Source organism: the organism of the source record quoted next, unplaced genomic scaffold (assembly GCF_019419815.1).
Source record: "Pyrus x bretschneideri cultivar Hongxiangsu unplaced genomic scaffold, Pyrus_bretschneideri_v1 Contig40, whole genome shotgun sequence".
Lineage (NCBI taxonomy): Eukaryota > Viridiplantae > Streptophyta > Magnoliopsida > Rosales > Rosaceae > Pyrus > Pyrus x bretschneideri.
The window spans coordinates 751210-776924 of NW_025999724.1; the positions used below are offsets into that span (position 1 = coordinate 751210).

At 37.4% G+C, this 25715-nt stretch overlaps 4 protein-coding genes and 1 non-coding gene across 7 annotated transcripts; 2 read left to right on the plus strand and 3 right to left on the minus strand.

Annotated features, from left to right (window-relative positions):
* Nucleotides 1-5305: 5305 nt before the first annotated feature.
* Nucleotides 5306-8802, minus strand: LOC125469150 (metal tolerance protein 1-like). Of its 2 annotated transcripts, none has more exons than XM_048566207.1 (2): nucleotides 8547-8802; nucleotides 5306-6800 (listed from the first exon to the last, which is right to left on the minus strand). In XM_048566207.1, exon 2 carries the CDS (start codon nucleotides 6798-6800, stop codon nucleotides 5568-5570), a length of 1233 nt encoding a protein of 410 aa, XP_048422164.1. In that variant the 5' UTR covers nucleotides 8547-8802; the 3' UTR covers nucleotides 5306-5567. The 2 variants fall into 2 exon arrangements, with proteins under 2 accessions (XP_048422164.1, XP_048422165.1); XM_048566208.1 differs by having other exon boundaries at nucleotides 8525-8802.
* Nucleotides 8803-11127: 2325 nt separating this feature from the next.
* Nucleotides 11128-13736, minus strand: LOC125469170 (metal tolerance protein A2-like). The gene is made up of 2 exons (XM_048566235.1): nucleotides 13076-13736; nucleotides 11128-12454 (listed from the first exon to the last, which is right to left on the minus strand). The coding sequence occupies exons 1-2, from the start codon at nucleotides 13232-13234 to the stop codon at nucleotides 11609-11611; spliced, it is 1005 nt and encodes a 334-aa protein (XP_048422192.1). The 5' UTR covers nucleotides 13235-13736; the 3' UTR covers nucleotides 11128-11608.
* Nucleotides 13737-16407: 2671 nt separating this feature from the next.
* Nucleotides 16408-20551, minus strand: LOC125469138 (two-component response regulator-like APRR3). 2 transcript variants are annotated; one of them, XM_048566172.1, is made up of 8 exons: nucleotides 20367-20551; nucleotides 20009-20170; nucleotides 19781-19911; nucleotides 19498-19650; nucleotides 18829-18946; nucleotides 18325-18727; nucleotides 17230-17950; nucleotides 16408-16946 (listed from the first exon to the last, which is right to left on the minus strand). In XM_048566172.1, the coding sequence occupies exons 1-8, from the start codon at nucleotides 20449-20451 to the stop codon at nucleotides 16836-16838; spliced, it is 1884 nt and encodes a 627-aa protein (XP_048422129.1). In that variant the 5' UTR covers nucleotides 20452-20551; the 3' UTR covers nucleotides 16408-16835. The 2 variants fall into 2 exon arrangements, with proteins under 2 accessions (XP_048422129.1, XP_048422128.1); XM_048566171.1 differs by having other exon boundaries at nucleotides 18829-19003; nucleotides 20367-20550.
* A 1767-nt stretch (nucleotides 20552-22318) lies between these two features.
* LOC103956354 (pentatricopeptide repeat-containing protein At4g01400, mitochondrial) lies at nucleotides 22319-24367 on the plus strand. The gene has a single exon (XM_048566183.1). The coding sequence runs from the start codon at nucleotides 22334-22336 to the stop codon at nucleotides 23705-23707; it is 1374 nt and encodes a 457-aa protein (XP_048422140.1). The 5' UTR covers nucleotides 22319-22333; the 3' UTR covers nucleotides 23708-24367.
* A 305-nt stretch (nucleotides 24368-24672) lies between these two features.
* On the plus strand, nucleotides 24673-24775 carry LOC125469192. Its single transcript, XR_007251539.1, has one exon. It is a non-coding gene; the product is annotated as a U6 spliceosomal RNA (small nuclear RNA).
* The last annotated feature ends 940 nt before the right edge of the window (nucleotides 24776-25715 follow it).

The window sequence follows — 25715 nt, forward strand, 5'->3', positions numbered from 1 at the left end:
GTATCAGAGAAAAATATTACTAAACTAAGAGTTACTTGATCTTCCATTTAGGGTTGGACACACAATATGATCATGGAATCCATATTGTAGTCTGTATATTCCAATGCTATGCGAATTGTCACTGACCAACCCAACTGTTGAACACATTCAATATTATCATGCATTATTTACTTACTCAATATATTTGCCAATTGAAAGAGAATCCATTACTCCAATGTAATGCTTGTGACAGTGAAGACTCAAGGAAATGGTCATGAAACGAAACATGCATCTATTGAATATACCATTGGCAGAGCTACTAACAAGGTTGTCGTGGGCTGTAGCATAGGGAGAGTTTTAGTTATTTGAGGTTAAAAATACTAATTATTTCGGCTATTTTATTATTTTTAATTGTTATAGGCCACCAAATAAATAAAAAAATAAAAAAACAAAGACTACTTTTAGAAAAAATAAGAGTCAATAAATGTTAAATAAAAGTTTACTTTGAATGAGGATCCTTTTGTGAGGATGTAGGTGATCCTTCAATCACATTAGTTCATCTCATATCGTGCGGTCAGGAATCATTGTAAATCTTTTTTATTTAAAATTAAATATAAACAATACTTGACGAAAACTGACCGCACAATGTACAATGAACGGATGTGATTGGAGGATCTCCGGAATCCTCACAAAAAGGATCCTGAGAGAATTCTCATTCGTTACTTTAACCAATGGAAACTTTAACGAAAAGCTCTCGGTACTGTTCACTTTAACAAAAAATCATATTTTTATACTAAAAAGTCAATCCTAATACTATTCACTTGATCTTTTGTATTGTCATTATCTTTAAAACTCAAAGTTTTCAAACCTTTTTTTATTAGTTTTCCTTTAACCAATACCGAAATTTATTACTTTTAAATTACAAGTTTTATACTTACACGTCTAATAAAGAATAATATATATTATTAACATGATTATTTTATTCAATTCTGAATTCAAATTGACCTAGGTCCTAGGTTTTTTAGGGAGAAGTCATAGTTTTAAAGGAAATTTTATTTGAACTCATTCAACTTCTTTCTACACTCATATTATTTTTAATTAAATATCTAAAATCTTTTTAAACCTAAATTTATTATCTAAGCTCTCCTCCCAAATCTAATTCAAAATGTAAAGTTATCTTTACATCCATTTAAAAAACAAATTCTCAAATTAAATAGTTTTGTTTTCAAAGATACTCCGAAAGTTAAAAAGTATTATGGATCCTTTGTCCCTCCTCCCACCTTGATCTCTTCAACTAACTGGTACCAATTCCAATCCATATCCAAATTCTTCAATTGTTTTCATGGCAAGTGTCAATATATCTAATAAAGCCTTGAGTTTTAAACAACAATACTCTCTGTATATATACTAGTAACTAGTAAGGTTGCTATTATTAACATTGGAGAAAAAATAGTTGTTTAAAACTAACATTCATCTTCACATGGTTACAGTTTTCATAATTTATGCTTGTATTTTTCTAATCAAAACCTTGAGTTTTGAATATACTTGAATCTTCTGAGGGTTAAAAGTATTTGTGAGCATATTCAAATACTATAGCTGTTATTTTGGGCCATAAACCAAATTGTTTTGTCTACAATCTAATTGATGTGAAGATATCCTTTAAACAAAAATTAAAAAACTTAGGGTAAATTACATTTTTATACCTCAGGTTTGGAGTCTACTTCAATTTCTTAGAACATCTTTAAAACATTTCACTTTCATACCTTAAGTACTATTTTATTTCAAAATAATACCTCCGTTACATTTTCCATCCATTGATCTGTTAAATGCTGACGTGGCTGCCATATATATGGCACGTGGCTAACAAATGTCTGCCACATGGCAAATAAAATATATTTTTAATTTTTTTTAAAAAACCTAAATTTTCTCAAACAAAGAAAAAGAAGGGTAAATTACATTTTACCCCCTCAGGTTTGGGCTCGATTTCAATTCCTTACAACATCTTTAAATCATTTTAATTTCATACATTTACTATCATTTTATTTCAATTTCTTTCATCCGTTAAGTGATGACGTGGCAAATATGAGATCCATATTTGTGTTGACGTGGATGCCAAATTTGTGCCATGTGGCAAAATAAAAAATTTATGCATTTAAAAATATTTAATTAAAGAAAAGTTTTTCTTTTTAAAAAATAAAAATAAAAATAAACAAAAACCCCCAGAAACCCATCCCTTCCCCTTCCTCGCAACCCAAACCCCCCCATCCTACCCCACCCCCACCTCCCCCACAACCCCCCTACCCCCCCCCACCCCACCCCTTATCATGCACACCCCTCACCTGGTGCTCCAGAATCGGCGATTTCGCCTCCGTCGCGAACACCTGCACCCCATGGACAGATTCGGCTGACTCAGATCCAACAATCACCATTGCTATGGCATTCTTGTTCTCATCCAGAGCCTGCACCACGTCGGGGTGCCTCAACCTCACCAGCCTTGCCGCATCAGCTCAAATGATCTCCAAAAACCCATCTTCCGCTGCCTTGGTCACTCCAGCGCATATGCGCGCCTCCGACAGAGCGACGCATACAATGGGGTCGGGCGTGAGTTCTTCTGTGGGATCTGGGTGTGAGTTCTTCTAGGCGTCAGGCGTGGAAAAAGAAGGGAGATCTCAAAAACCCCGAAAGGGTTCTCAGATAACCATTGTAGAATCGGCAGATCGAACGCTGCCGTCTTGCCACTGCCGGTCTAGCCGATGCCCAGCACATCCCAACCTGCTAGGATTTCAGGGTGAATGTGGCAGCAGAGTCAGGGTTAAGATTTATGGGTATTTCGATTTAGAGGTCGGGGGGGAGGGTATGGCGGAAATAGGGTTTTTTGAGGGTTTTGAGGATTTGGAGGCGCAGGGTTTGAAGAGAGGGAAGTCAACGGCATGGATCGGTTGGGGGAAGTGAACAGAGTGAAGGAGAGAGGTGGGGGGTTACGGGAAAAAGGATGGGTTTCTGCGTTTTTGTTTTTGTTTTTATAAACTTTTCTTTAATTAATTATGTATATAAAAAAAATAAAAAATAAAAAAAATAAAAAATTTTGCCACGTGGCATAAATGTGGCTACCACGTCAACTCTTAATTGACCAATGGATGGAAAATTTAATGGATGTATTATATTGAAATAAAATAGTACTTGAGGTGTCACATCCTGGCCCGCGGCGGACCACTTCCCGAGCCCGCTCCACCACCGTAGCACGATATTGTCCGCTTTGGGCTTACCATTCCCTCACGGTTTTGTTTTTGGGAACTCACGAGCAACTTCCCAGTGGGTCACCCATCATGGGATTGCTCTAGCCCCCTTCTCGCTTAACTTCGAAGTTCCTACAGAACCCGAAGCCAATGAGCTCCCAAAAGGCTTCGTGCTAGGTAGGGATGAGAATATACATTTAAGGATCACTCCCCTAGGCGATGTGGGATGTCACAATCCACCCCCCTTAAGGGCCCGACGTCCTCGTCGGCACACACGCGACCAGGGTTAGGCTCTGATACCAAATTGTCAAATCCCGGCCCGGGGCAGACCACTTCCTGGGCCCCGCTCCACCACTGTAGCATGATTTTGTCCCCTTTGGGCTTACCATTCCCTCACGATTTTGTTTTTGGGAGCTCACGAGCAACTTCCCAGTGGGTCACCCATCATAGGATTTCTCTAGCCTCCTTCTCGCTTAACTTCGGAGTTCCAACAGAACCCGAAGCCAATGAGCTCCCAAAAGGTCTCGTGCTAGGTAGGGATGGGAATATACATTTAAGGATCACTCCCCTGGACGATGTGGGATGTCACATGAGGTATGAAAGTGAGATGTTTTAAAGATGTTGTAAGGAATTGAAATTGACCCCAAACCTGAGGTAGTAAAGTGTAATTTACCTTTTTTTTTTTTTTTGAGAAAATTCAGGTTTAAAAAAAAAAAAAAATTGCCACGTGGCACACATTTGGCAGCCACATGGCATATATGTGGCAGCCACGTCAGCACTTAACGGATCCATGGATGGAAAATGTAACGAATGTATTATTTTGAAATAAAATAGTACTTAGGGTATGAAAGTGAAATGTTTTGAAGATGTTGTAAGGAATTGAAATAGGCCTCAAACCTGATGTATGTAAATGTAATTTACTCAAAAACTTATATTCATAGAAAGGGTTTCATATACATCCCAGAAATTTGGTGTGTGCAACAATTTTTTAATACTTTCACTTCGGCGGTGCAGAAAGTTTAAACTATGAGCAGTTTGAGATTGAGAAAAAAAAATTTGAAAATCAAATACTCGTCTTCTAACTCTAAAAAAAAATTGAAACCAAACAAACAAAACATTACCATAAGTCGAGTCATAACTTAGTTGGAGGATTAATCAAATTTAGGGTCATAACTTAGTCAAGTCATAACTTACTTGTTTTTTAGCTGGAATGAACATATGATAAATAAAGAGTGATGATAGAGTTGAATAATAGTGTGTGGGCTTATTGATGAATTTAAGTTTTATTATTAATTTCATATTGTACTTAATGATAATTATGCAATAGGATAAAAAAGAAAATTAATATTTAAAATTTAAATTGAGTGTAGAAAGAAGTTACATGAGTTTAAATAAAATTTTCCTAATTTTAATATTTTATTATTTTATCAATTCAAGAACTCACAGGTTTCAGGTTTTCTAGGAAGTAATTATTAGGTTTTATTATTTTATTCATTTGAGTAAAGTACTTATACGTGTTTTAGGAATTAGCTTTCAAGTTTTGGACCTGGCTTCTCTGCCTTTTCGATTCTTATACATTTCTATCTTTTCTTATTTGTGTGATCCTGATTAAATCACGTTAATATTTTATATTATTATTATTTTCTATCTTATTATCTTTATAAAAAAATTAATATATTTTAACTGTCGTACAAAATAGAAAATAATGAAAATGTATGAGAACTGAAAGGCTAGGGAAGCCGGATCCTTCATGTTTGGCTTTTAACTATTCAGTTTTCTGAAGGCACAGCCAGAACAGTACGGCTCAATTTTCCAAAAAGCTACGAATTCACGGTCCACAAAGACAGTCTGCAAGTGTGAAAGTCCCACTGACTTATCTCGTCAATTAGTAAGCTTTTTACCACTTTATATATTCTTAATTAGTTTATTTGTTTATTGTTTGAATTTAAGAGTCTGTGCTTGAAATTTTAATTTTGAATTGAATATATTTTTCTGATAGATCTGGTACGAATAGAATTTATCATATAAAATTGTGTTAATGTTGTCTAATTTGAAAGTTTCAAGTGTATTATTATACAATTTTATGTAGGTAACAAAAAAAATTTAAGCATTTGATTGCGTAGTATAATTTTAACTTAACCAACCCACAAAATAATTCCAGGCTCCGTTGTTATTGGAATCTACATCTTCAATTCAAACTATCAAGAGCTTGGCACCAAACATACATCTAGATAATAGGGAGGAAATGAAAGCAATTTCCTGCCTAAATACCACAATCTTGATGCCAAAAAATCTAAAACCCTTCTAAGAAGAGTATATGCAGCCATATCATCTTGCCCTTTCGAAAGACAGCTAACGCTCGATTTGGATCGTGACATGGCTGATGTTATACTCCCTTCTGATATAAGCTATTACGTCCTCCAGCACCGTGTCTGCATTTGCTTCCGGTCTAACTTTCACATGGCAAGCCAGCAGGACTTTCCCCACCGTGATAGCCCATATATGCAGCTCGTGGACTGCTACCACTTCGTCCATCTCCAACAGTCCCGTTTCAAGTCTCGTTGCATCAATCTCTCTCGGCGTGCTCTCCATCAGGACATCAAGTATGTTCCGCATCATCTTAATAGTTGTCCCCAAAACAATGACCGAAAAAATTAGGGTGCAGATCAAATCAACTATCTTCCACTCCGGCTTGGCCCATATGATTGCCCCGCCAATCATTACCCCAATACTTTGTACCGAGTCTCCAAGCACATGGAGATAAGCACCCTGTAGATTTATGTTCCGTTGCTTCTTCTCTACTTGCCCATCTTTTGGCTTATCCAACAGTGGCTCAGCAAGATCCTTGTCGGCATGGTGGTATTCATGATCATCTTCATGAGTGTGAGGGTGCTCATGATCATGTGAGTGCTCCTCATGATCATGACCATGCGAGTGTTTCTCGTGAGCATGATCGTGGTGATGGTGATGAGCAGAAATAGTCATTCCGTGACTGTGATCACCGTGATCATGTCCATGTCCGTGTCCGTGTCCATGATCATGGCCTAACAGTATGGCCATGGCTATATTAACCACTAGACCAAATGCGGCAACGAGAAACATTAGAAATCCATTCACCTCACCTGTGTCATGTATCATTCTAACTATGGCTTCATATACCAATATCCCGGCAAGCAACCATATGAGCTGGATGGAAACCAGGGCACCAAGAATTTCAATCCTAAAAAACCCGTAAGACTGACGGGGAGTGGCTTCCCAGCCAGCCGCCCACAAAGAGAACAAGGAGATGGCAAATGCTGCAACATCCGAAAGCAAATGTGCTGCATCTGTCAATATTGCTAAACTATTGGCTTCAATGCCACCAACTACCTCAACAGCCATGAACAGAACACAAAGTACCACTGCTATTAAAAGCTTGCGCATGGAGGCTGATCGGTCTTTGGCATCTTTAGAGTTGGATCCAACATCCGCAAGTCCACATGGTGCTTCCCCACAAATCTTACTCCCACTATTACTCGTTTCACCATCGTGAACATCTCGATGGATTTCAATAACCTGTGAATGTTGAATATTTTGTGGTTCCATCTGACAATCCACAATAAGATCACAAGTAATATGAGTGAATGCTTAGTGCAGCCAGTATGCAAAATATGTTCTGAAATTGCACAAAGAAAATACCACAATATGATTCCATTACTTCACTTTCATGAGCCAACAAAGAAGTTAATTGATTGGCACAGACCAAATGAAGTGTATCCAAATCTGTAAATAATTACACTTGCCAGTGACCTCAAATCTCTTTCGAACACAGTAGTACGATGAAGTTTTTTACCAAGAAGAACACAATCTATTGAAAAACCAGTGAAAGACGTGAAAGGAAAGATTCATAAGAAATTCTTCAAATACTTCATCTATCATTTTTCTGGCTTTGACTTACCAACGTTTGCAGCACTACAATTATAGGCTTCAACATTCAACCATTGGAATTCCTAGCTGATGAGTAGACATCCTAGAGAATACAAAACGCTCTTTGACGGACACATAGTATCGTTCATGTAGACAGATTTCTAGAACCTCAAAACCCCAGAATAACAAACTATATCTTTATCAATATCCCTACTTTTCGAAACATAACAAAAGCATGTTAAACTTCCTAGGTCAAAATGTTTACGAGCTTCCTGAAAGCAAAAACACGGTTTCTGATCCATAGTTTTCATTTCTTCAGCAGTGGTCTGGTCACACTATCTAGTATCTACTGTCCTTAGCAATCTCAGGAGGCAGAAAAACCTGCCAAAATACTTTTCTGAGGATCAAGGTCATAAAATTTCTAACTGATAGTAGCTTCCGAAGCCATCTCTTCGTCTTAATTTCTACATTAAAAAAATTGAAATAGCCATAGAACGTAAAAAAGATGCAATCTCTCCCCAAATCCCAATTTCTCACAGCCCTAACATAGTTCAATAGACCAGTGAAGCTCATTTGTACTCAAATTCACCAGCTATAGTTGCATTTTCATCATCTAGTATCCATGAAATGTCAGGAATGCAATTTAGCCAAACCAAAAACTATAGGAGCAAGTTTCAAAAATCATCTCAGATTGTCTAGACCGGTTTCTAGGAGGACTTCGTAGCATCAACTCGGAACCAAAAACAAACTATATGGCCTGATTTATTCATCAAATTGACAAAAGTTGTTGCTGCAGATGTACTGCAAACATGAATGCTACTAGTCCATAACGTTCAGATTATCAAAGGCCTTAGATAAATCACTATTGTCTGAAGACTCTAAGCAGACACCAATCAAACATATGAATTGTCACATCTTAGCTCGAGCTCGACTTCACCGTAGCACAATATTATCCGCTTTGGGTCTCGACCACGCCCTTATGGTTTTGTTTCTAAGAACTCACACAAGAACTCCTAGTGGGTCACCCATCATGTGAATGTTCTCGCTCGAACTTGCTTAACTTCAGAGTTCTGATGAAATCCGAAGCTAATGAGCTCTCAAAAAGCCTCGTGCTAAGTAGAAATGGAAATATACATATAAGACTTACAGGATCATTTCCATGAACAACATCAAAGTAAAATCTGGAAATCACAACCCAAAAGGCAGATTAACAAGTGCTATCATTTCAAATTTTCATCACAACACAAGAAATGAGGAAATAAAGAACCCCATTAGCTATCTTTGGTGAAAAACCCTATCACACCATCAAACCATTTCAAGAAAGTGAAGAATATTCACAAAAAAAGAAAATTAACACACATACACAAATATATAAATAGAATTAAGGAATTGATAGAATGCACCTTTTTAGTTTTAGGCACTTACGGTTTTCCACTGGCAAAAGGCTCTCCCTGTGTTTCAAGTGCAGATGCTACAGCCTACTGGCAACGCTGAGAGCCATTTTATCTTCGGAAAATTTTGGGAGGTGGGGAGCCTTTGTCTCAACTGGTCATCAAATTCAACCGCATCAATGCAAATACAATTATAGCCCTCACCAGATGTTCCAAGTGACCAGAAGACTTGTTGGCTTTGTTTGACTACAAGCATGGACGGGGGGGAGAGAGAGTGAGAACAGAGCAAATAAAAAACTTGAGTCAACCAAACTCCGTGCAGTTGGGGACTTGGAGAAGTAGAAGAGGTGACGTGGGCCTCAGTTTCTCGAGGGCCTGGCAAGATTCGTCCACTCTGTTCAAGACATATATAAACAGACGGATAGTTCTTTTAGAATATTTACTTATTTTTCTAATGAAAGTTCATAGAAATTTCAAATTTATTAGATTAGTGTTCGAGGATGGTGGATAACTCTGAATATTAATTGTTATATAAGAAATATATTAGATTGGTGTTCTTGGATTGTAGCAGGTAGATACCTTAATTAATGGCGTTGGTTATGATTTGATCAGCAATCTTTTTTTTCACATCCCCTCCTAATTAATTAAAATCAACATTATTTAATCAATTAAATGAAAAATGTTTTTATAGAATTCATCCATCTGCTTTTGTTACATTTTAATAACTAAACGATGTTATTTTAATTGATTTTTTTGCAAAGATAATTTTTATAGAATGATTTATAATATAAACGATTTCGATCACCAAACACAAAGTTGTGTGTATAGGCCACAAAGCAAAAGTATCTTGAGGAGGTGTTCCTCTTAATCCTTAACTTTCTCCAAACAAACAAAGGGGCCACGTCCTACGATTATGATTTGATGTGGGAGATTTTAAATTCAACTTTTATGTCAATATTTCAATTGTTCCATTGTATAACTTAATCCAAATTTTGACCATGCTTCATTTAACTTAATCCCATATATTCGTTATAATTCACGTACACATACTTTTGTTGGTAACTTGCATCGAGCAAAGTCTTCCTAGCTACATTATATGCAAAAAGGGCGGTCAAATTAAACATTAGGGCAACACATCAAGCAACGTGGTAGAGGTGAGTTGTATACCAAGTTCACCATCCATTTGTTGCATTTACTCACGTACAAGGCATGCATGGGCATCCATATTTACAATAATGTAATATGTATGAGCTTGGGAGAGTTACTATTTATAGTTGTAAACAGCTCAACACGAGTTATAATTCACGTTATTATTTTCTTTTAGTTTTGCATGCAAATACATAGTAATCACTTGTGAGATCGCTTTGCATCAATGGATAATGAATAAATTATTGATGACCTTGCTCATATTCTTATTTTATTTTATTGAATAGTGCTCCTATTCTAATTAATTACATAAAGAAACACATAAATAAGAGATTTAGAAGCTTACAATAGCACCAAATAGAAAAACACTTTATATTATATTATACATGCGACAGTAATGTATTCTTACCATATGCCATATATATACAAACATATTGTGTAGGTTATGTGCATAATTAAATAATTAATCAAACATTATTAACATTCACATGACAAAATCATTGTTAGAACTAAAAACAAAATATTGGGGATTTTTGGTCTTTTTTTTCTTGTGAATTTTGGGTCTTCTATTGCATTCTTAGTTCGGTGGATAAGGGTAGCATCTCTTCACACCTCACATATTTTCTTAGGCATTAAGATTCTAATTTAACAAGAAGTTGACAAACAAGCATGGCCCCAAATGTCGGCACTCAATACAAGTACGAAGGTCTATTCTAATCGAGGATATAATAATTTCGTGTGATTTGTCTCACTCATCACATGATATGTCACAATGTGAATATATTTTCAGTGACACCTAAGATGGCAGGAGTGCTACAACCCCAACAACCTGTCAGACGAGAATACAACCCAAAAACACTTGAAATAAATCAGGATTCCTACAGTTCCTCAAACGAAGATCATGTTAAACCAACGGTTTAAACCAAACCAATTTTAGTAAAACCTACAACCCAGTTTAGATCTTTCTTATTTTTTTTTTCCTCCCCGCAAAGATATAAAAACTCGCAAGAAGTTCTGAATACAAAGAAGACCAGATAATAAGGAGAAGGCAGGTTCGACATTGGAGCTTGGAAAAATAATCTCTTTGTGTGTTGAGAGTAGTATTATGGGTAAGCTTCAACCAATAAAACTTGGAGATCCAAGTAGTAGTAAGATTCAAATTGGTTTCATTACCATTACGTACACAAAATTTCTTACCTTTTTGAAGAAAAAGAACAATGCAAACATTGCAAAGAAAGTATTTTAGCGATTTTTCGAGTATGCCTCGGAGCATGCATGATATACGTCAGAGTTCTTGGCCGTTGGAACTTTCGAATTTCGCTATCTGCATGTATCGTAGAGAGCATGTCGTCCTTAGATGGAAAGTGGGGGAAGATCCATTGAAAAGAAATGAGCATAAAAAGGCCTGTACTTCTTGCTCAATCTTCATTGTAAACCCTGGCATCATTTTTCCAGACATCATTTACATATATAGAAAGTGAATCTTTATATTAATAATGTCAATTATTGTACCAATAACACAACGATATATTTAGTTATTGACATGTTATCTATTAATGTTACGACATTTGTTCGACACAATATCGACAATCCATCTTTTAATAGATAATGAACAGTCTGTCCACCAAAGAACTGTCCAATGTACAAGTAAAGAGAGACCAACAAACGAAAAACGGAAAGGGGAAACACAGAAATCAAAGTTGGGGACGAAGAGAGAAATCTCGAAAAACATCTTGGCAATGCACACCGAGGGAGGCTTCTATAATCAATCATCTTTGTCCTTTAAACCTACTAACAATCAATTTGCAGATTGACACTGCTGAAGCTATATCCAGCTCTCTGATATAATCCATCACATTGCAAACCAGAACGGCTATCCCATTGTGACAGCCCAAATATGCATTTCATTAATTTCCATCCATCGTATCCTCCATCTCCAACAGTTTCTTTTCAAGTCCTCTTCACATGAATCGCTCTAGGCGTCCTTCCCATCACGACATCAAGTACATTACGCAGCATCTTGACAGTCTTCCACAGAAGAGTCACAGAGAAAATTAGGGTGCAAATCAAATCAAAAACCTTCCACTCAGGCTCGTACAAAATGAACGCCGCGCAAATCAGTACTGCAATAGCATGAACGGAGTCCTTAAGTGCACGGAGTACTTTTATGCACCTCTGCCTTATCTTTTCATATCTGTCTTTTGCAAGCTTATCCAACAGTGGTCGACTCTGATCAGCAGCATCATGATCAAGTGATCGTTTACGATCATTACGAGTACTAGAAATTGTCATTTCGTCGCTGTGACGAAAATCACCATCTTGTCCTTCAACAGTTATGTGGTCCAGAAGTAAGGCCATGATCACACTTCCCCCAAGACAAACTAGGCCACCAGGAAACATTATGACGGCATTCACCTCAGCTGTGTTGTCGATGGTTTTCACTATGCTTTCATACACCAATATCCCAGAGAACAGCCATATGAGTTGGATGGAAAGTAGGGCTCCGAGAATTTCAATCCTTAAAAACCGCCGGTAATAAGGCGATTCACTGGGTGGGGCTTCCCAGCTGGAAACTGCCCACACCGAGATGGCCAATGTGGCAACATCAGCATACAAATGTGCTGCAACAGTTAGTATTGTTGAACTTTTGGCAAAAATGCCGAGGCATACATCCATAAATATTATGACAACACCAAATACCGCTGCCAGTAACAGTAGAGTCCCGGAAAATTTTAGTTCTATGGAGCGAAACGTGGCATGTTCGTCAGGAGGAACATCGTCAGAATTGTTAGCGATCTGAGCACGTTGAGTATTTTGTGGTGCCATATGAAATATCACAAAAACAACCCAATAAGTACTATATTAAGGAGGCCTTAGTGCTATAGCTGTAAGTATATATGCAAAATGAATAACATGAACACAATTATGTGAGAATACATATCATATCTTCCTTTCCGTCATTCTTCAATAATCTAAGAAAAGTGCTTCTACTGCATTTTTAGCAGAAAGTGTTAAAAGCGTTTATGGGCCACTTCCGAAGAAACACGTCAAATGTTTCTCCATGAAGCACTTCCAAGTATTTTTTTCAAGCAACACTTGAATTTTTGATAAATTTTTTAATGTATTCATAATAAAACAAAAACGCTTAACAAAACTACTGCTTATAAAAGCAATCTCAAACGAGCCATAAACAACAAAATTAAACATGAGCTAGCATTCACTATAAAGGTCATGAAGGCAAAACATCTACCAAATCTGCATCCTTAATCCAAAATACCAAATATGCATCTTTCCAAATAATGAGAGGGGAGGGGGGAATATTTCAGGAATATGAAGAGAAAATATGAAGTGCTTGGTATCCAACAGTTACTTCAATAACCATTACAACAACACAACTACAGGCATTAAGAGTATGACCTTGGGAATTTCTTGTTCTGCAGTGCAATCTACGGTGAGAACCGTGGCACGTTCCATGGAATCCAGAGAGCTTGATCCAATCCCATCATCAGGAACATGGCCAGGGATATCAACAATCTGAACTTGTTTAGTATTTTGTGGTTCCATCTGAAAATTCATGAAAACAAGCAATTATGTATGATAAACTTGTATATGATTATGTCATAGGATTCATATCTGCTTCAAGATTATTCCGAGAACCAAACTCAACTTAAATTTAAGTCAACGATCCATTGGAATTTGTACAAGATAGGTGGTGCGTGTACCCATGTGGCAGGATCCGACGTAGGGAAAACTTTGTCAACTCTGATTACGTCCCTTAATTATATATATACATATATATAACAGATGAAAACCGATCGATTCGGATGCATACAGTATTGTTATGTTTTTTTATATTTTTATTATTATTATTTTTTTTTTCTAATAATGAAATGCACATGATAATGTATTAGTTAAAAGGGGCATTAATATATAGGTCCAAAAAATTGACGTACTATTGATTTTACTCCAATTTTTTGAAAATTTCTCACTTAACTAATTTTTAAACCTATTTTACCCCTTGTTTTCAAACTTCGAATATTTAAACATCTGCAATCTACTAAACATTTAAAAAACTGTTTCAATTCTTTACCCTTTAATAAAATAAAATATTTTTATCATAGATTAAGTTGCAAAAATATAGAACCTAACTAAAAGGTACTAATACATAAATGATATATTGGCCATGAAATCAATTAATTTGAGTAAAAATACAACTCAAATGAAGATCCAATTTTGATCATGAAATTAACTAATTTGAACACAACAAGCAATTTGATGAAAGAAGCCAACCGACCTCCATTCTTTGATCAAACATAATCAAATTTCATATATAGTGGAAGCCTGAGAAGAGAAGAGGAAAACAGAACAATGATAAAGAAGAAGAAGATTCGCAAGGCAAATGATAAATCCTAACTAAGAAGAAGGTTTTAGATAACAAACTAAAAAGAAATAATAGATAAATGAAGAAGAAATGAAGAGGCGTATCCTCACTTGGAGATATATAGGAAGTAATTTTATTCCAACAATTATCCTATCATTAAGGAAATTTTATTCTTTAAACCTCAAATAGGTAAAACTTATCACAAATACTAATCCTAAAATCAAGGGATAATATTGATTAGTTATAAGGAATTTTAGGAGTAAATTGGTAAGAGAATGAAAAAAAAACTGAAATGGAATATAATTGGGCTTATCTCAAAAATGACTCACAAAATTGGATTCATATCAAGTTTTCCCTAGTTAAAATAGGTGATGCTGGATTGAATGAAGCACCAGTGGACGTGGGATATTTCAACACACTCATTTACATGAGACCCAATTAGGAGGTCACACGTGAGAGATCTACACATCGGTAACCATATGAACTCAAGGGACCCACCCATTACATGGCAATATAGGCCCATTCCCTAATAATTGATAAGGTATAAGAGTCAGGGAGCAAGTCCGTACTATCACATGAGGGGTGCATCCCCTTGGCCCTAAGTGTTGGGTGAGTCATCGTGGTTCCACATGGTTGCTGATGTGTGGATCTCACATGTGATCCAGTAATTGGGTCCCGCGTGAGAGTACATGGTAATATCTTCCACATCAGCCTTGTCTCTGAAAAAAAAAAAAAAAGAGTTTAAATATCATAATCTCACCCCGACAAACACCGAGGCATTTTGTGGTAGAACCCCACAATTATCGAATTGTGCAGATAATAATTAACAAGTTGAGAACAATATTAATATTGTTAGAAGTGGGCATTTGTGCATGATGCCTAGGTTCATGAGTATGTGTGGGAGCTATATCTTTCCTTTTAAGTTATCTGATTTTGATATTTTGGTTTTTCAAGTTGATGTTTAGACCTTGTAATTCTATGTTCGCATTTTACCTGTTTTTTTTCTGAAAGAAGGAAATTTATTAATAACAGATTACAAAGCAGTCCCCAAAGTACAACAAACAGAGCTAGAGGCTTAACCAGCTAGGCCAATAATAGCAGCAACGTGAGAGTCTTCATGGCTAATATTATGACTGCAAACCTCTTGAAAAACTACATTTCCCAGGTATTTATTTGATCATATCTAGTGATACATGTCCTCAACTCTAATTGCTTTAATAGTTGATGTTGAGTTAACATTATTTTTATGAATTTTGTGGATTTGACTTTGGGTGCAGCAAATGATCAAATTCAAGTTATTGGTATGATTAAGCTCTTTGGAATAGGAGTTTTCTAACACTTTTCAAAGTTTGAGTCCCAACATTTGTTCAAAATTGTATAAAAGATCAGTTATGCAAATTTGTAGTATATTCTCATATCAAAGATATTACAATTTGTTTCCTCACCCAAAAAAAATAAATAAAAAAGGAAATATTATATTCAAATCTGGGTGTCCCCGAAGGTATCCCCTTTTTTTTTTTTTTTTTTTTTTTTTTTATTAATATTATTTTGCAACTTTGCCATCAATGTGAATTAGGGTGGTATTGTTTGCAGATGACACCAATGCAATATTGGTAGCCCTTGTTACAATAGAGTCCTCTACATAGGACATGTTCTCTAGTTTAGTGGTTGCTTGGTGGCCATTGAGGTTTGTCACCAATGAGAGTGTCCACACTTGACAGTAGACACCAATGAAAATGGTGGCTTTTAGCCAAAATTCTAGTATGTAATGTTGTATAATGGCTTAGGAAGTTATAGGAAAAAAAAAAGAATTTAAAAAATATATGAAACAAATTTTGTAAAATAGAAGTTATAGGAAAAAAAAATAGTGTAAAAATAAAATAAAATGTAAAAAAAAAATATAAAAAATAAAAAATAACAGCTGACTAACGTTAGCTAGTGGTTGCATTTGAAATTTGGCTTAGAATTCTTGTTGGATATAACCGACGGGAATTTATATTATATATATTCATGTGGGTTATATCAGACAAGAATGTTAAAATTTCTGGCCCAGCCCGAGGCTGGCTGGATTGGGTCAACCGATTAGCCCTTTAGCCTTTTCAGATTCTGGGAAGCCCAAGAGCCATTTGGCCTAACCCTGGATTAGAGACGATTTTCAGAGTATTTTCGACACTCTTACCTTCTGAACCCTTCAATTGAAGATGACTTAAGATGAGCCATTAATAATGCAAGACACGTCTTATTTGCAGCCAAACTAGTGGGCCCAAAAGGACATTTGATTCATGCATGCAGCCAAGAATGTCGTTTTAACTCTTCAATAAAAAAACAGCCTTAAAAACAACAATCTTTACACGTTAGACACCTCAAATTGAAGAAAATATTAACCTTCTAGATACAAAATAACATGCGACAACAATTTAACCTCCACGTAATTAAGCAAAAGAACACACTCGCCCTTCATAAATTACATACCCAACACATTAATGCAAATTATCATACCATTAAACCTCTAACCACAAATCACTCTCCGAGGTTCATACAAAAACCATATATTATGCAGAGCAGATGGTGACACTTTTAAGGTAGCATCCCTACATACTTACACCACTACCTCCTCTAACATCCAAAACTAAAACCAAAACCAAAACCAAAACAAGAACCCATGTCTTCTGCAACCACTTTATCTTTCTGTGCTTCTTCACAACAGCTTCAACAGTATCTAAAGACTCCTGCATCACACAACCACACACGCTTTCTACTAACTTGCAGTCGCAGGTACGTTGCCAAAACTCGGTGTCACAAACCAACAGCATTGGCAGTTGGAGCATTAGTTCGTGCTCGGTGCACAAACTGACCTTTCACCCGGGGATGCTGCTCTGCTTGTATTTTCCGGCTTTGGTATCTGACCTGCGTATAGACATTAGCTGTTAAGGATTGGGAACACCTTTATGACATGGGTTATTTAGGTGATTTGGTATTAGCAGCTCAAAAGTGAGAGAGGTGTACGGTACATTCGATCTAAAGTGGAAGTTTCCGAGTTGGTTAGGAAGTACTAAAGCTTGTTGGAGAATAATAATTGCAAATGTAGTTAAACCGAGCTTTCCTTGTACATGGCAACAACAATGTGTTCTTCAAAAGCCCTCAAATGTGACATTACGATGATTACTAAAATTAAAGACGATGATAATACCTTCTTTTCAAAGCATCGATCTTTCCGCTTCAGTCGGAACTTGGTCAGAGCTGCTTCCCTTTGGCTGGAACGAAGAGGATCAGCTCCTCCAAATCCCTCATGAACAGAACGACCACTGTCATTCAAACTCTCAGAAGCCTCCATCTCACCAGACACAGCCAGAGTGGCATTTCCATTAGTGCTACTACAATTGCTTCCATGTCCACTGCGTCCAATAGCATTACCAACAGCATTGCCTAAACTACTACAGCCACTTTGCCCAGTAGCAGGCGAACCAGGTCTCAGTTCCTCCATTTGCTCCTGGTTGTTCTGCCCCTGCACAGTCTGGCCAATAGATTTATAGGTTGTCTTGTCAGACAGGTGACAACCTTCTTCTGAGAGGTAAACTTCAGGATTGGAATGATATGGGGAATTCACAGGATAGGAGGATTGTTCTCCATTGCAAGCCAATTTGCTACTCCATGTCGGGGTTACATCTGATTGTCTATGAAACAAGGATGGGAAAGAATGACCGTATGCAGTGCAAATATTATCAGACTTTGCCCCAGCGATAGGAACCATCCCAAGTTGAGAGCGTGGAAAGCATAAATCAGCTTCCTCAGTTTGACCGGAAACCAAGGTAGACATGTTTTCCTGGCTATCATGGGATTTATTTGCAACCTCCGATTCAGTGATGGGAAATGTTGGGAAAAAGGATTGCAACGTCTTGCTATTATTATACCTGCATGAAAGAACAATTGGTTGATCAGAAAATTCAGCAATCTAATCACTAGTTCGCATTCAATGTTTAAACAAGTTACGAGTCATTCCATTTTTGTTTCCATTCTTACAAAGGGTAATAAGATTCTCCCTAAGCACCAAGTTATTCCATTTTTTTTAATAATTATTGTATTGTTGCCATCAGCTTTGCTGCTGCCAACAGAATTACCACTGTATAGCTGCCACTATTAATATATAATTCCTTATTAGTTATTATTCAGATCAAAATCACTATAAATTGTCATTCACAAATTGATAAAGAAGACCCCAGACGCATGCTTTAATTTTGTTCTCATCATCGCTCAAGTTTACGAAAACAGGGACCCGAACACTCACCATGAAAAGGCAGAAGCATCAGAATGGTTCAGCACAGGCCTTTCATCGTTCACTTGCTTGTTTGAACCATCCAGAGTACTTCTCAAAGAAAGTTCCAGTTGTGGAGTGGATCCCATGTGCTTTGTACCATCGTCTCTATTGTCAGGGGGTCCGGCAGTGCACTTTGGCCAATTACCAAAGGCTCCAATAAAGTCAATAGCTCCACTGGAGGGTTCATCCAGTCCATAACGGCTGATGTGAGTTTCAGAAGTGATATTAGCATCTACTTTGTAACTTTCCGGTTGCATACCTTCACCTTGAACCATTTTTGTAGCAGAAACATTGTCCTCTCTGAGTCTTAATCCAGCTGAGGTATAACCTTCCTTCAAAGGAACATCATATGATCCAAATGTACCTGACTTCTCTGCAAACAAATGGCTTGTTGGATACCCCATTCTAAAATTACTGAAAGACGAAAAAAAACTCCGAACAAATACAGAGAGAAAGCAGGAAAATATGGCATACCTTTTGCTTCACTCTCAAGCACAGCAGATTCGTTGTCCGGTCTAGCACACTCCTTGAGCCTTTCCATATCTGTATTGCTTAAATTAGAAGCACTCTCATACCTTAGCTGTGGAATATCCTGCATATTTTGCATGTACGCACTCTCAGCTTCCATGTAAGGCGTCGTACAAGAACTCTGCACAAGAGATGCAGTTTGTATATGAAATTCCATGGAGCCAACCTATTCTAGAAGTATAAAGTTTTCTTGAGCTATAGTGACCTGTCACACCCCGGCCCGGGGCCCATCACATCCAGACTCGACTTCACCGTAGCATAATATTGTCCACTTTGACCCCGACCACGTCCTCACGGTTTTCTTTATGAGAAAACACACGAGAACTTCCCAGTGGGCCACCCATCCTGAGATTTCTCTCGCGCGAACTCGCTTAACTTCGGAGTTCCGATGGAACCCGAAACCATTGAGCTCTCAAAAGACCTCATGCTAGTTAGATATGAAAATATACCTATAAGACCTAGAGCATCCACTCTCTCGATGATGTGGGATGTTACGGACATCTTTTATGGAGAAGAAAAAAGCATTGAAGTTCTCTTCGAGAATTGTGAGACTGTAGAGAACTCTAAATTTATCCTAAACCCTATATTTTCAACTTAATTATCAAATATACTTACTTGGGCTTCACTTCCTTTCTCACTGCATTCCTTATTTTCCTGCATGGAAGCTGCGTAACCATTTGAATGTTTACTTGCTAAATTGTTCTCGCAAGTGGCTTCAACTTTTTTCTGTGTAACATTAACGTTTTGTGGAACCAGTGCACCGCTACGCTGGTAGAAAGTAAAACAGCAAGAGAAAAGATATGTATCAGTAAACTGTAACACTGCCGCGCAATTAAACAAAACCAAGGAATCAACAACAAAGATTTACTGAAGGGGGAAGGTGAAAAATGGAACATACAGTTTGCCGTCTCCAAACATGCTGCCAAAGGTTCCGCAGCTCATTCCGCCTTACAGGCTTAATGAGATAGTCAGCTGCACCTTTCAGCATGCATTTCAAAACCCTGCTAGTTGAATCCTCAGAGGACATCACTGCACGGCAATCCGAAAACTTTAGTTTCGAGTTCCATTTTCACACCGACAAACAATTAAAAAGAAAAGAGAACATTGTCAGGTCAAAGCAACATACTTATTACAGGTATGTTCTTGCACATGTCGTGTTCCATGACTAACGTAAGGAGCGCGAATCCGGAAATCGACGGCAGCTCTGTCTCTGTTAATATAAGATCCATCTTATGATGTTTCCTCTTTATGACCTCCCACGCCTTTAATCCATCTCCAACTGCAACAACTGCTTAATCCAAACAGACACAGTCTACTTTTAGAAAATGAAGATCCAAACTTTCTACAAACTTGTTCAAATTTCTAAATTACCAGAATCACCTTACCAAAAACATTAAATTAGAAAAAGATCCAGACTTTTTACCAAAGTTCAAGTCAAATAATCAAAATTTTCAAAACCCAGAAAAGGAAACAGTGCAACAGACCTTTGTAACTGCATTTTCGGAGAAGCGCAGCGATGATCTGCCGCGTCGAATCATCGGCTTCAACCAGCAGAACCCGGAGCACCATTTTTGGCAGGTTGCTCTCCCAGCTCACCACCTCCCCAGAACCACTACCACCACTGCCTCCTCCGCCGGCATCCTCATCCTCCACGTTCTTCTCCAGCTTCACAGCCTCCCTACCCTCACCACCACTCACAGCAACTTCACCCATTTTTCACAACTCCACCAAAAATCCAAAACCCAATTTCTCAGACCTAGTAAGAATCCAAAAGTCAACAGAAAACTAGGGTTTAACGATTCCGAGTTGCAGAGATCAAAGATTCAAACTACACCAATTTTTTGAGCTCGAAGAAGAAGAAGGGCAGTAAAAAAAATCTGAAAAACCTTCCAGTGAAATTCGGGAAATAAGGGGGTGGATTTTAGGCGTTCGCTCACAGCCGCGAAAATATCTTTCGATGCCTGGATCAAAAGGAGGGTCGTCATTGGCTTCTGGGTGCGAAGCCCACGTGGGGCATCCTCCGCCACCGGTTTTATATGTTCCTCCCTTCGCTTGTATTGATCTCATCAGCGGCCGGCGGGACCCACTTCGGACACGTGTTTGCGAGCCTGGGGTTTCCCGAACTAGATATTTTTTTAGGAGGATTGCCACGTCTTCTTTTGCAATCACTTTGGATCTCGTGGTGGTGAATACGCACACGTGGAGGATTTATGAGCAATCATTTTTTCTTTTTTTAACAAACAATATTATATCTATTCAGTTTAACAAACGATATTATGTACACTAAGTAAGAAGAGTTAGGCTTAGTTTTACAACATATTATCAATAATGTGGTTCAAATTCGTCTTTGGTAAGAATCGAAACTAAGACCTGTTAGGTATAAATGAAAAAAAAATTACTAGATCGTAATATTAAGTGATCTTTTTTTAAGCTTGTTTTTATTTTGTTTTTCTCTTTTTATTTTCCGAACTTTAATATCATACTGCTACAATTTAGTAGGGAGTGATATGGATTAATCATAATAATTTGTTGTTGAACTAGTAGTTTATAAAATTCATACTTAAGTAAAAGAAAATACTAGTGGACTAGCTACTTTATTTTTACCTTAAAATGAAAAAAAAAAAATTATCTACATTTTACACCTTTCATATTTTAGGAGATTTTCAAAACTAGCCACGAAATTTTAATTTTCTCATATTACTTCCTTAGGTTTTGAAGTTGCAGTAATTTACACTTTTGTTTGATGAATTATATGACTTTTAGTTAAATTAATGATCTGGTGAACAAGAAATCAGTAACTGAGTTGATGTGGAAGACATATTTACCCCACACTAACAAAAAAATCATCATTCTTATAAATAATTAGACATTTACAAATTAAAAAAACATGTAAATTGAGTGATTTTAAAATCTTTAGAGCATATGAAAAAATTAAAACATCGTAACTCATTCAAAAACCACCTCAAACCAAAAAAATGTCTCTCCCTCTCTTTTATTTTGTAAGCTTTTGCATCATATTGTTTATTTTCTTTTTATTGTATGCATGGTATTGCTTGGGATTCTTGTTTTTAATGACTCATAAAATCTTGGATTTTGTCCAAATTTTCTATCTTTGCTCTTTGTAAAGAATATAAAATTTTCTTATCGGAAGATTGACAAAATTAAATATAAATTATACTTAGTGATTCTATTATGGTTAAACATATTTTGGACATACGTGCAAAATTGAAATGATGGGATGTTAAAGTGACAGTGCCAATGACAAATTTGGATTACAAATTTGATATTCTTAGTATTATATATAAATAAATAAATAAAAAATACTTTGTATATAAAACAAAACAAAAAAACATCCCAAATATTTGTGTATGGGGCCTGTGGGCGTATACCAGTGACAATTACAAACACACGAAACAACTTTTGACCAAACGAATGAAACAAGAGGCAAAAAATGCATCTACTCTTTCGGTGCTCAGCAAAAACCGCCACGACCGCCACTCGCTACCTCGCCCTCCCGCCAAAAACCCCATCCTCTTCCTCCTCCTTCTTCCACTCCTCCCAACCCCGTCACCAAACACCCGATATCGGCTCTCCTTCCAGAGTCCAAAAGCTCATCGCCTCCCAATCCGACCCTCTCCTCGCCAAAGAAATCTTCGACTACGCCGCCCGCCACCCAAATTTCCGCCACTCCTACGCCTCCTACTTCACTCTCATTCTCAAGCTCGGTCGGTCCAAATACTTCTCCCTCGTCGACGACCTCCTCCTCCGCCTCAAGTCCCAAAACTACACCGTTTCCCCCGCCCTCTTTTCCCACCTGATCAAAATCTACGGCGAAGCCAATCTGCCCCAGAAAGCCCTCCGAGTGTTCTATACTATGATGGAGTTCGACTGCAGGCCTTCCGTCAAACACCTGAACCGCATTCTTCAGATTCTCGTTTCTCACCGGAACTTTCTCCGGCCGGCGTTCGACGTCTTCAAGGATGCTCACCGTCACGGGGTGATGCCCAATACGGAATCCTACAATATACTGATGCGTGCATTTTGTTTGAACGGGGATCTCAGCATTGCCTACCAACTGTTCAACAAAATGTTTGAGAGAGACCTTGTGCCGGATGTGCATTCGTATCGGATTCTGATGCAGGGGTTGTGTAGGAAGGGGCAGGTGAATACCGCGGTCGATTTCTTGGAGGATATGCTGAACAAAGGGTTCGTGCCCGATACGCTGAGCTACACCACTTTGTTGAATAGTTTGTGTAGGAAGAAGCAGCTTCGTGAGGCGTATAAGCTACTTTGTAGGATGAAGGTGAAGGGGTGCAATCCTGATATTGTGCATTACAACACTGTTATATTGGGATTTTGTCGAGAAGGGCGCCCGGCGGATGCTTGTAAGGTTCTCGAGGATATGGCATCTAATGGGTGCTTACCAAATTTGTTATCTTATCGGACTTTGGTTAGCGGGTTATGCGATCATGGGATGCTTGATGAGGCTAAGAGTTATATGGAGACGATGGTGTCAAAGGGGTTCTCGCCGCATTTCTCGGTCATTCATGCTTTGGTTAAAGGGTTCTGCAATGTGGGTAGGGTTGAGGAAGCTTGTGGAGTTTTGGAGGAGGTGTTAAAGCACGGAGAGGTTCCTCATACGGATACTTGGATAACGGTGGTTGCTGGGATATGCGAAGAGATTGAGCTGGTGAGAATGGAGGAAATGCTGAGAGAGGTAATGAAGGTGGAAATTAGGCCAAACACTAGAATCGTGGAGGCAGCGTTTGGTTTGGAGGATTACTTGATCAAGAAGATACAGGCTAACCCTAGGAGAGGTTATTAAATTCTTTACGGCACATGTTCCTGGTTTTTGTAACTCCCTGTAGGCTCTGGCATGAGAGATCTGTTAGATTTTGGTCAAGCTACTAGCTCCACTTACAGCCCAGTCACAAATGTGACGAATGCTCTTCAAAAGGCTTCATCCCGCAAGTAACTGAAATTATTCTTCAGGGATCATGGAAGAACTGGATGCGCTTATGGTTCACGGCAAGGATGATCGCAATGCTACTGAAACAGATCTCTTTCTGGGATTGTGGAGGAGCTGTATGCTTTTGTGTTTGTTTGTAGACAAAGATGAGCCTACTCGCACTGTTTGAGCATTGACGTTGTTGCTGTCGTTAGGCTGAAATTCAGACATCCTACCTTGAAGTCAGCCGACGTTTTACAAGAAGCTTTCTTAGTTTTGATTCAGAGCAAACCATGGGAGTCAAACAAACACTCAGGAAAACGCAGAGGTCAGCTTGTGGTGTACAACATTGTTTTTCTGAAATACTTTCATAAGAATATCTTTTCTTGCTTTGTCGACTTAATTTTCGCGATATTTACTAGTTAATTGTCCTGCAGCAAACAAATTGATATTCTGATAGAAATAATGTATATTTTCTCTGCATGAATATGCAAAACTTAACAAGTATTCTTATTGTATCATCTATTAGTCTCTTAACTTTCTCTTGCTTTCTAAATAGACTGTACACAAATCTACGAAACAACTCACCGCTGTCCGCCAATGTTTGTATTGCAAAAAAACTAAGCAGATTAGGCAAATTGTTGTGATGCAATTTCCAGATGTAAAAGTTTTATGATCCGGCAGTCATTCGGATGGATGACCACTCACCGCTGCGTATCTAATTTAGTCAAGAATGCTGCTTAAGCTATTACCACATCGTTATGGCAAAGCAAAGTTATCCCACATCGGTCACAGGCGTTACGTTTAAAGGCTTTATATACTGCTTGTGTGCAAGTACGCTTGTCCCTTCGGGGACATCTGATAAAATTGGAACGATACAGAGAAGATTAGCATGGCCCCTGGGCTAGTATGACATGCATAAATCGAGAAATGGTCCAAATGTTTTTGCATTTTTGGCTCCGGGTTTTTATTTTTGCAATGCCTTAAGGTACGGATATTGCTTAGTTTTTTACGTGTAAAGAATAATTACTCTTTAACTGATGATATGTTATTATTTTATCGTACAAGTGTCATAAGTAGAATCGCTCAAGTTTTTAATATTAGCTAAAGATAGTCTTTATAATAATCCATCATTTGAATACCCTTTAATCATCTATATAAATTTAAAAAAAATTACAGTTTATAGGATGTTAGTTGTCACCACGTAATTATAATTTAAAAAAATTTACAATATTAAAATCCAGAGAATCATGTATATGTTGATGATTTTTTTTTCACTTGATATTAAAGTCCAATGATATTTCTTCACTATTAAAAGGTTGAAGGATCGTGAAGTAGATAAAACAAAATCACCATCAATTTATTTCTCAAATAATGCTAGCTATATTAAATTTGTCCAGTATTCTAGTAGATAAGTTGTTATCCGTGTGATTCAAGTTATCCTTAATAATAATATTATTATTATTAAAATAAGGGATGTGATATCCACACATCCTATTTTATTTCTCACATATTTTTAATTTTCGACTGTCGGATCGAATGAATTGAAGAAGATCAACTGACATAAATTATCAAGAGGTGTGTGAGAAGTAAAACCACACACTACTAAAATAAAAGAGTGCTACTAGACCTACCCCAGTGTCTTATTTTCCCACCCACATGATAATCCCACCCATCATAGAAAATTAAAAAAGTAAAATGTTATTTCCTCACCCACCATTATTCCCAAAATAACCATAATATATATTTTTTAAAATAACTCTAATATATCTTTGAATAATATTATAAATAAATAAATAAAAATAGAAAGAAAATGAAAGAAAATGCAAGACCTAAGACCTAGACATTCATCATCTCCTTCACACCTAATGCCACCCTGCAAAAA

What these genes read in the sequence shown, in the direction of transcription:
- LOC125469150 (XM_048566207.1), bottom strand. Translation starts at nt 6,800, where the DNA reads ATGGAACCACAAAATATTCAACATTCACAGGTTATTGAAATCCATCGA.
- LOC125469170 (XM_048566235.1), bottom strand. Translation starts at nt 13,234, where the DNA reads ATGAATTTTCAGATGGAACCACAAAATACTAAACAAGTTCAGATTGTT. An exon ending in CAGAACAAGAAATTCCCAAG is followed by an intron (nt 12,455 to 13,075) that starts GTCATACTCTTA and finishes CAACGTGCTCAG; the next exon opens with ATCGCTAACAATTCTGACGA.
- LOC125469138 (XM_048566171.1), bottom strand. Translation starts at nt 20,451, where the DNA reads ATGGTGCTCCGGGTTCTGCTGGTTGAAGCCGATGATTCGACGCGGCAG. An exon ending in ATGTTTGGAGACGGCAAACT is followed by an intron (nt 19,651 to 19,780) that starts GTATGTTCCATT and finishes ACTTTCTACCAG; the next exon opens with CGTAGCGGTGCACTGGTTCC. An exon ending in ATCGATGCTTTGAAAAGAAG is followed by an intron (nt 16,947 to 17,229) that starts GTATTATCATCG and finishes GTCTATACGCAG; the next exon opens with GTCAGATACCAAAGCCGGAA.
- LOC103956354 (XM_048566183.1), top strand. Translation starts at nt 22,334, where the DNA reads ATGCATCTACTCTTTCGGTGCTCAGCAAAAACCGCCACGACCGCCACT.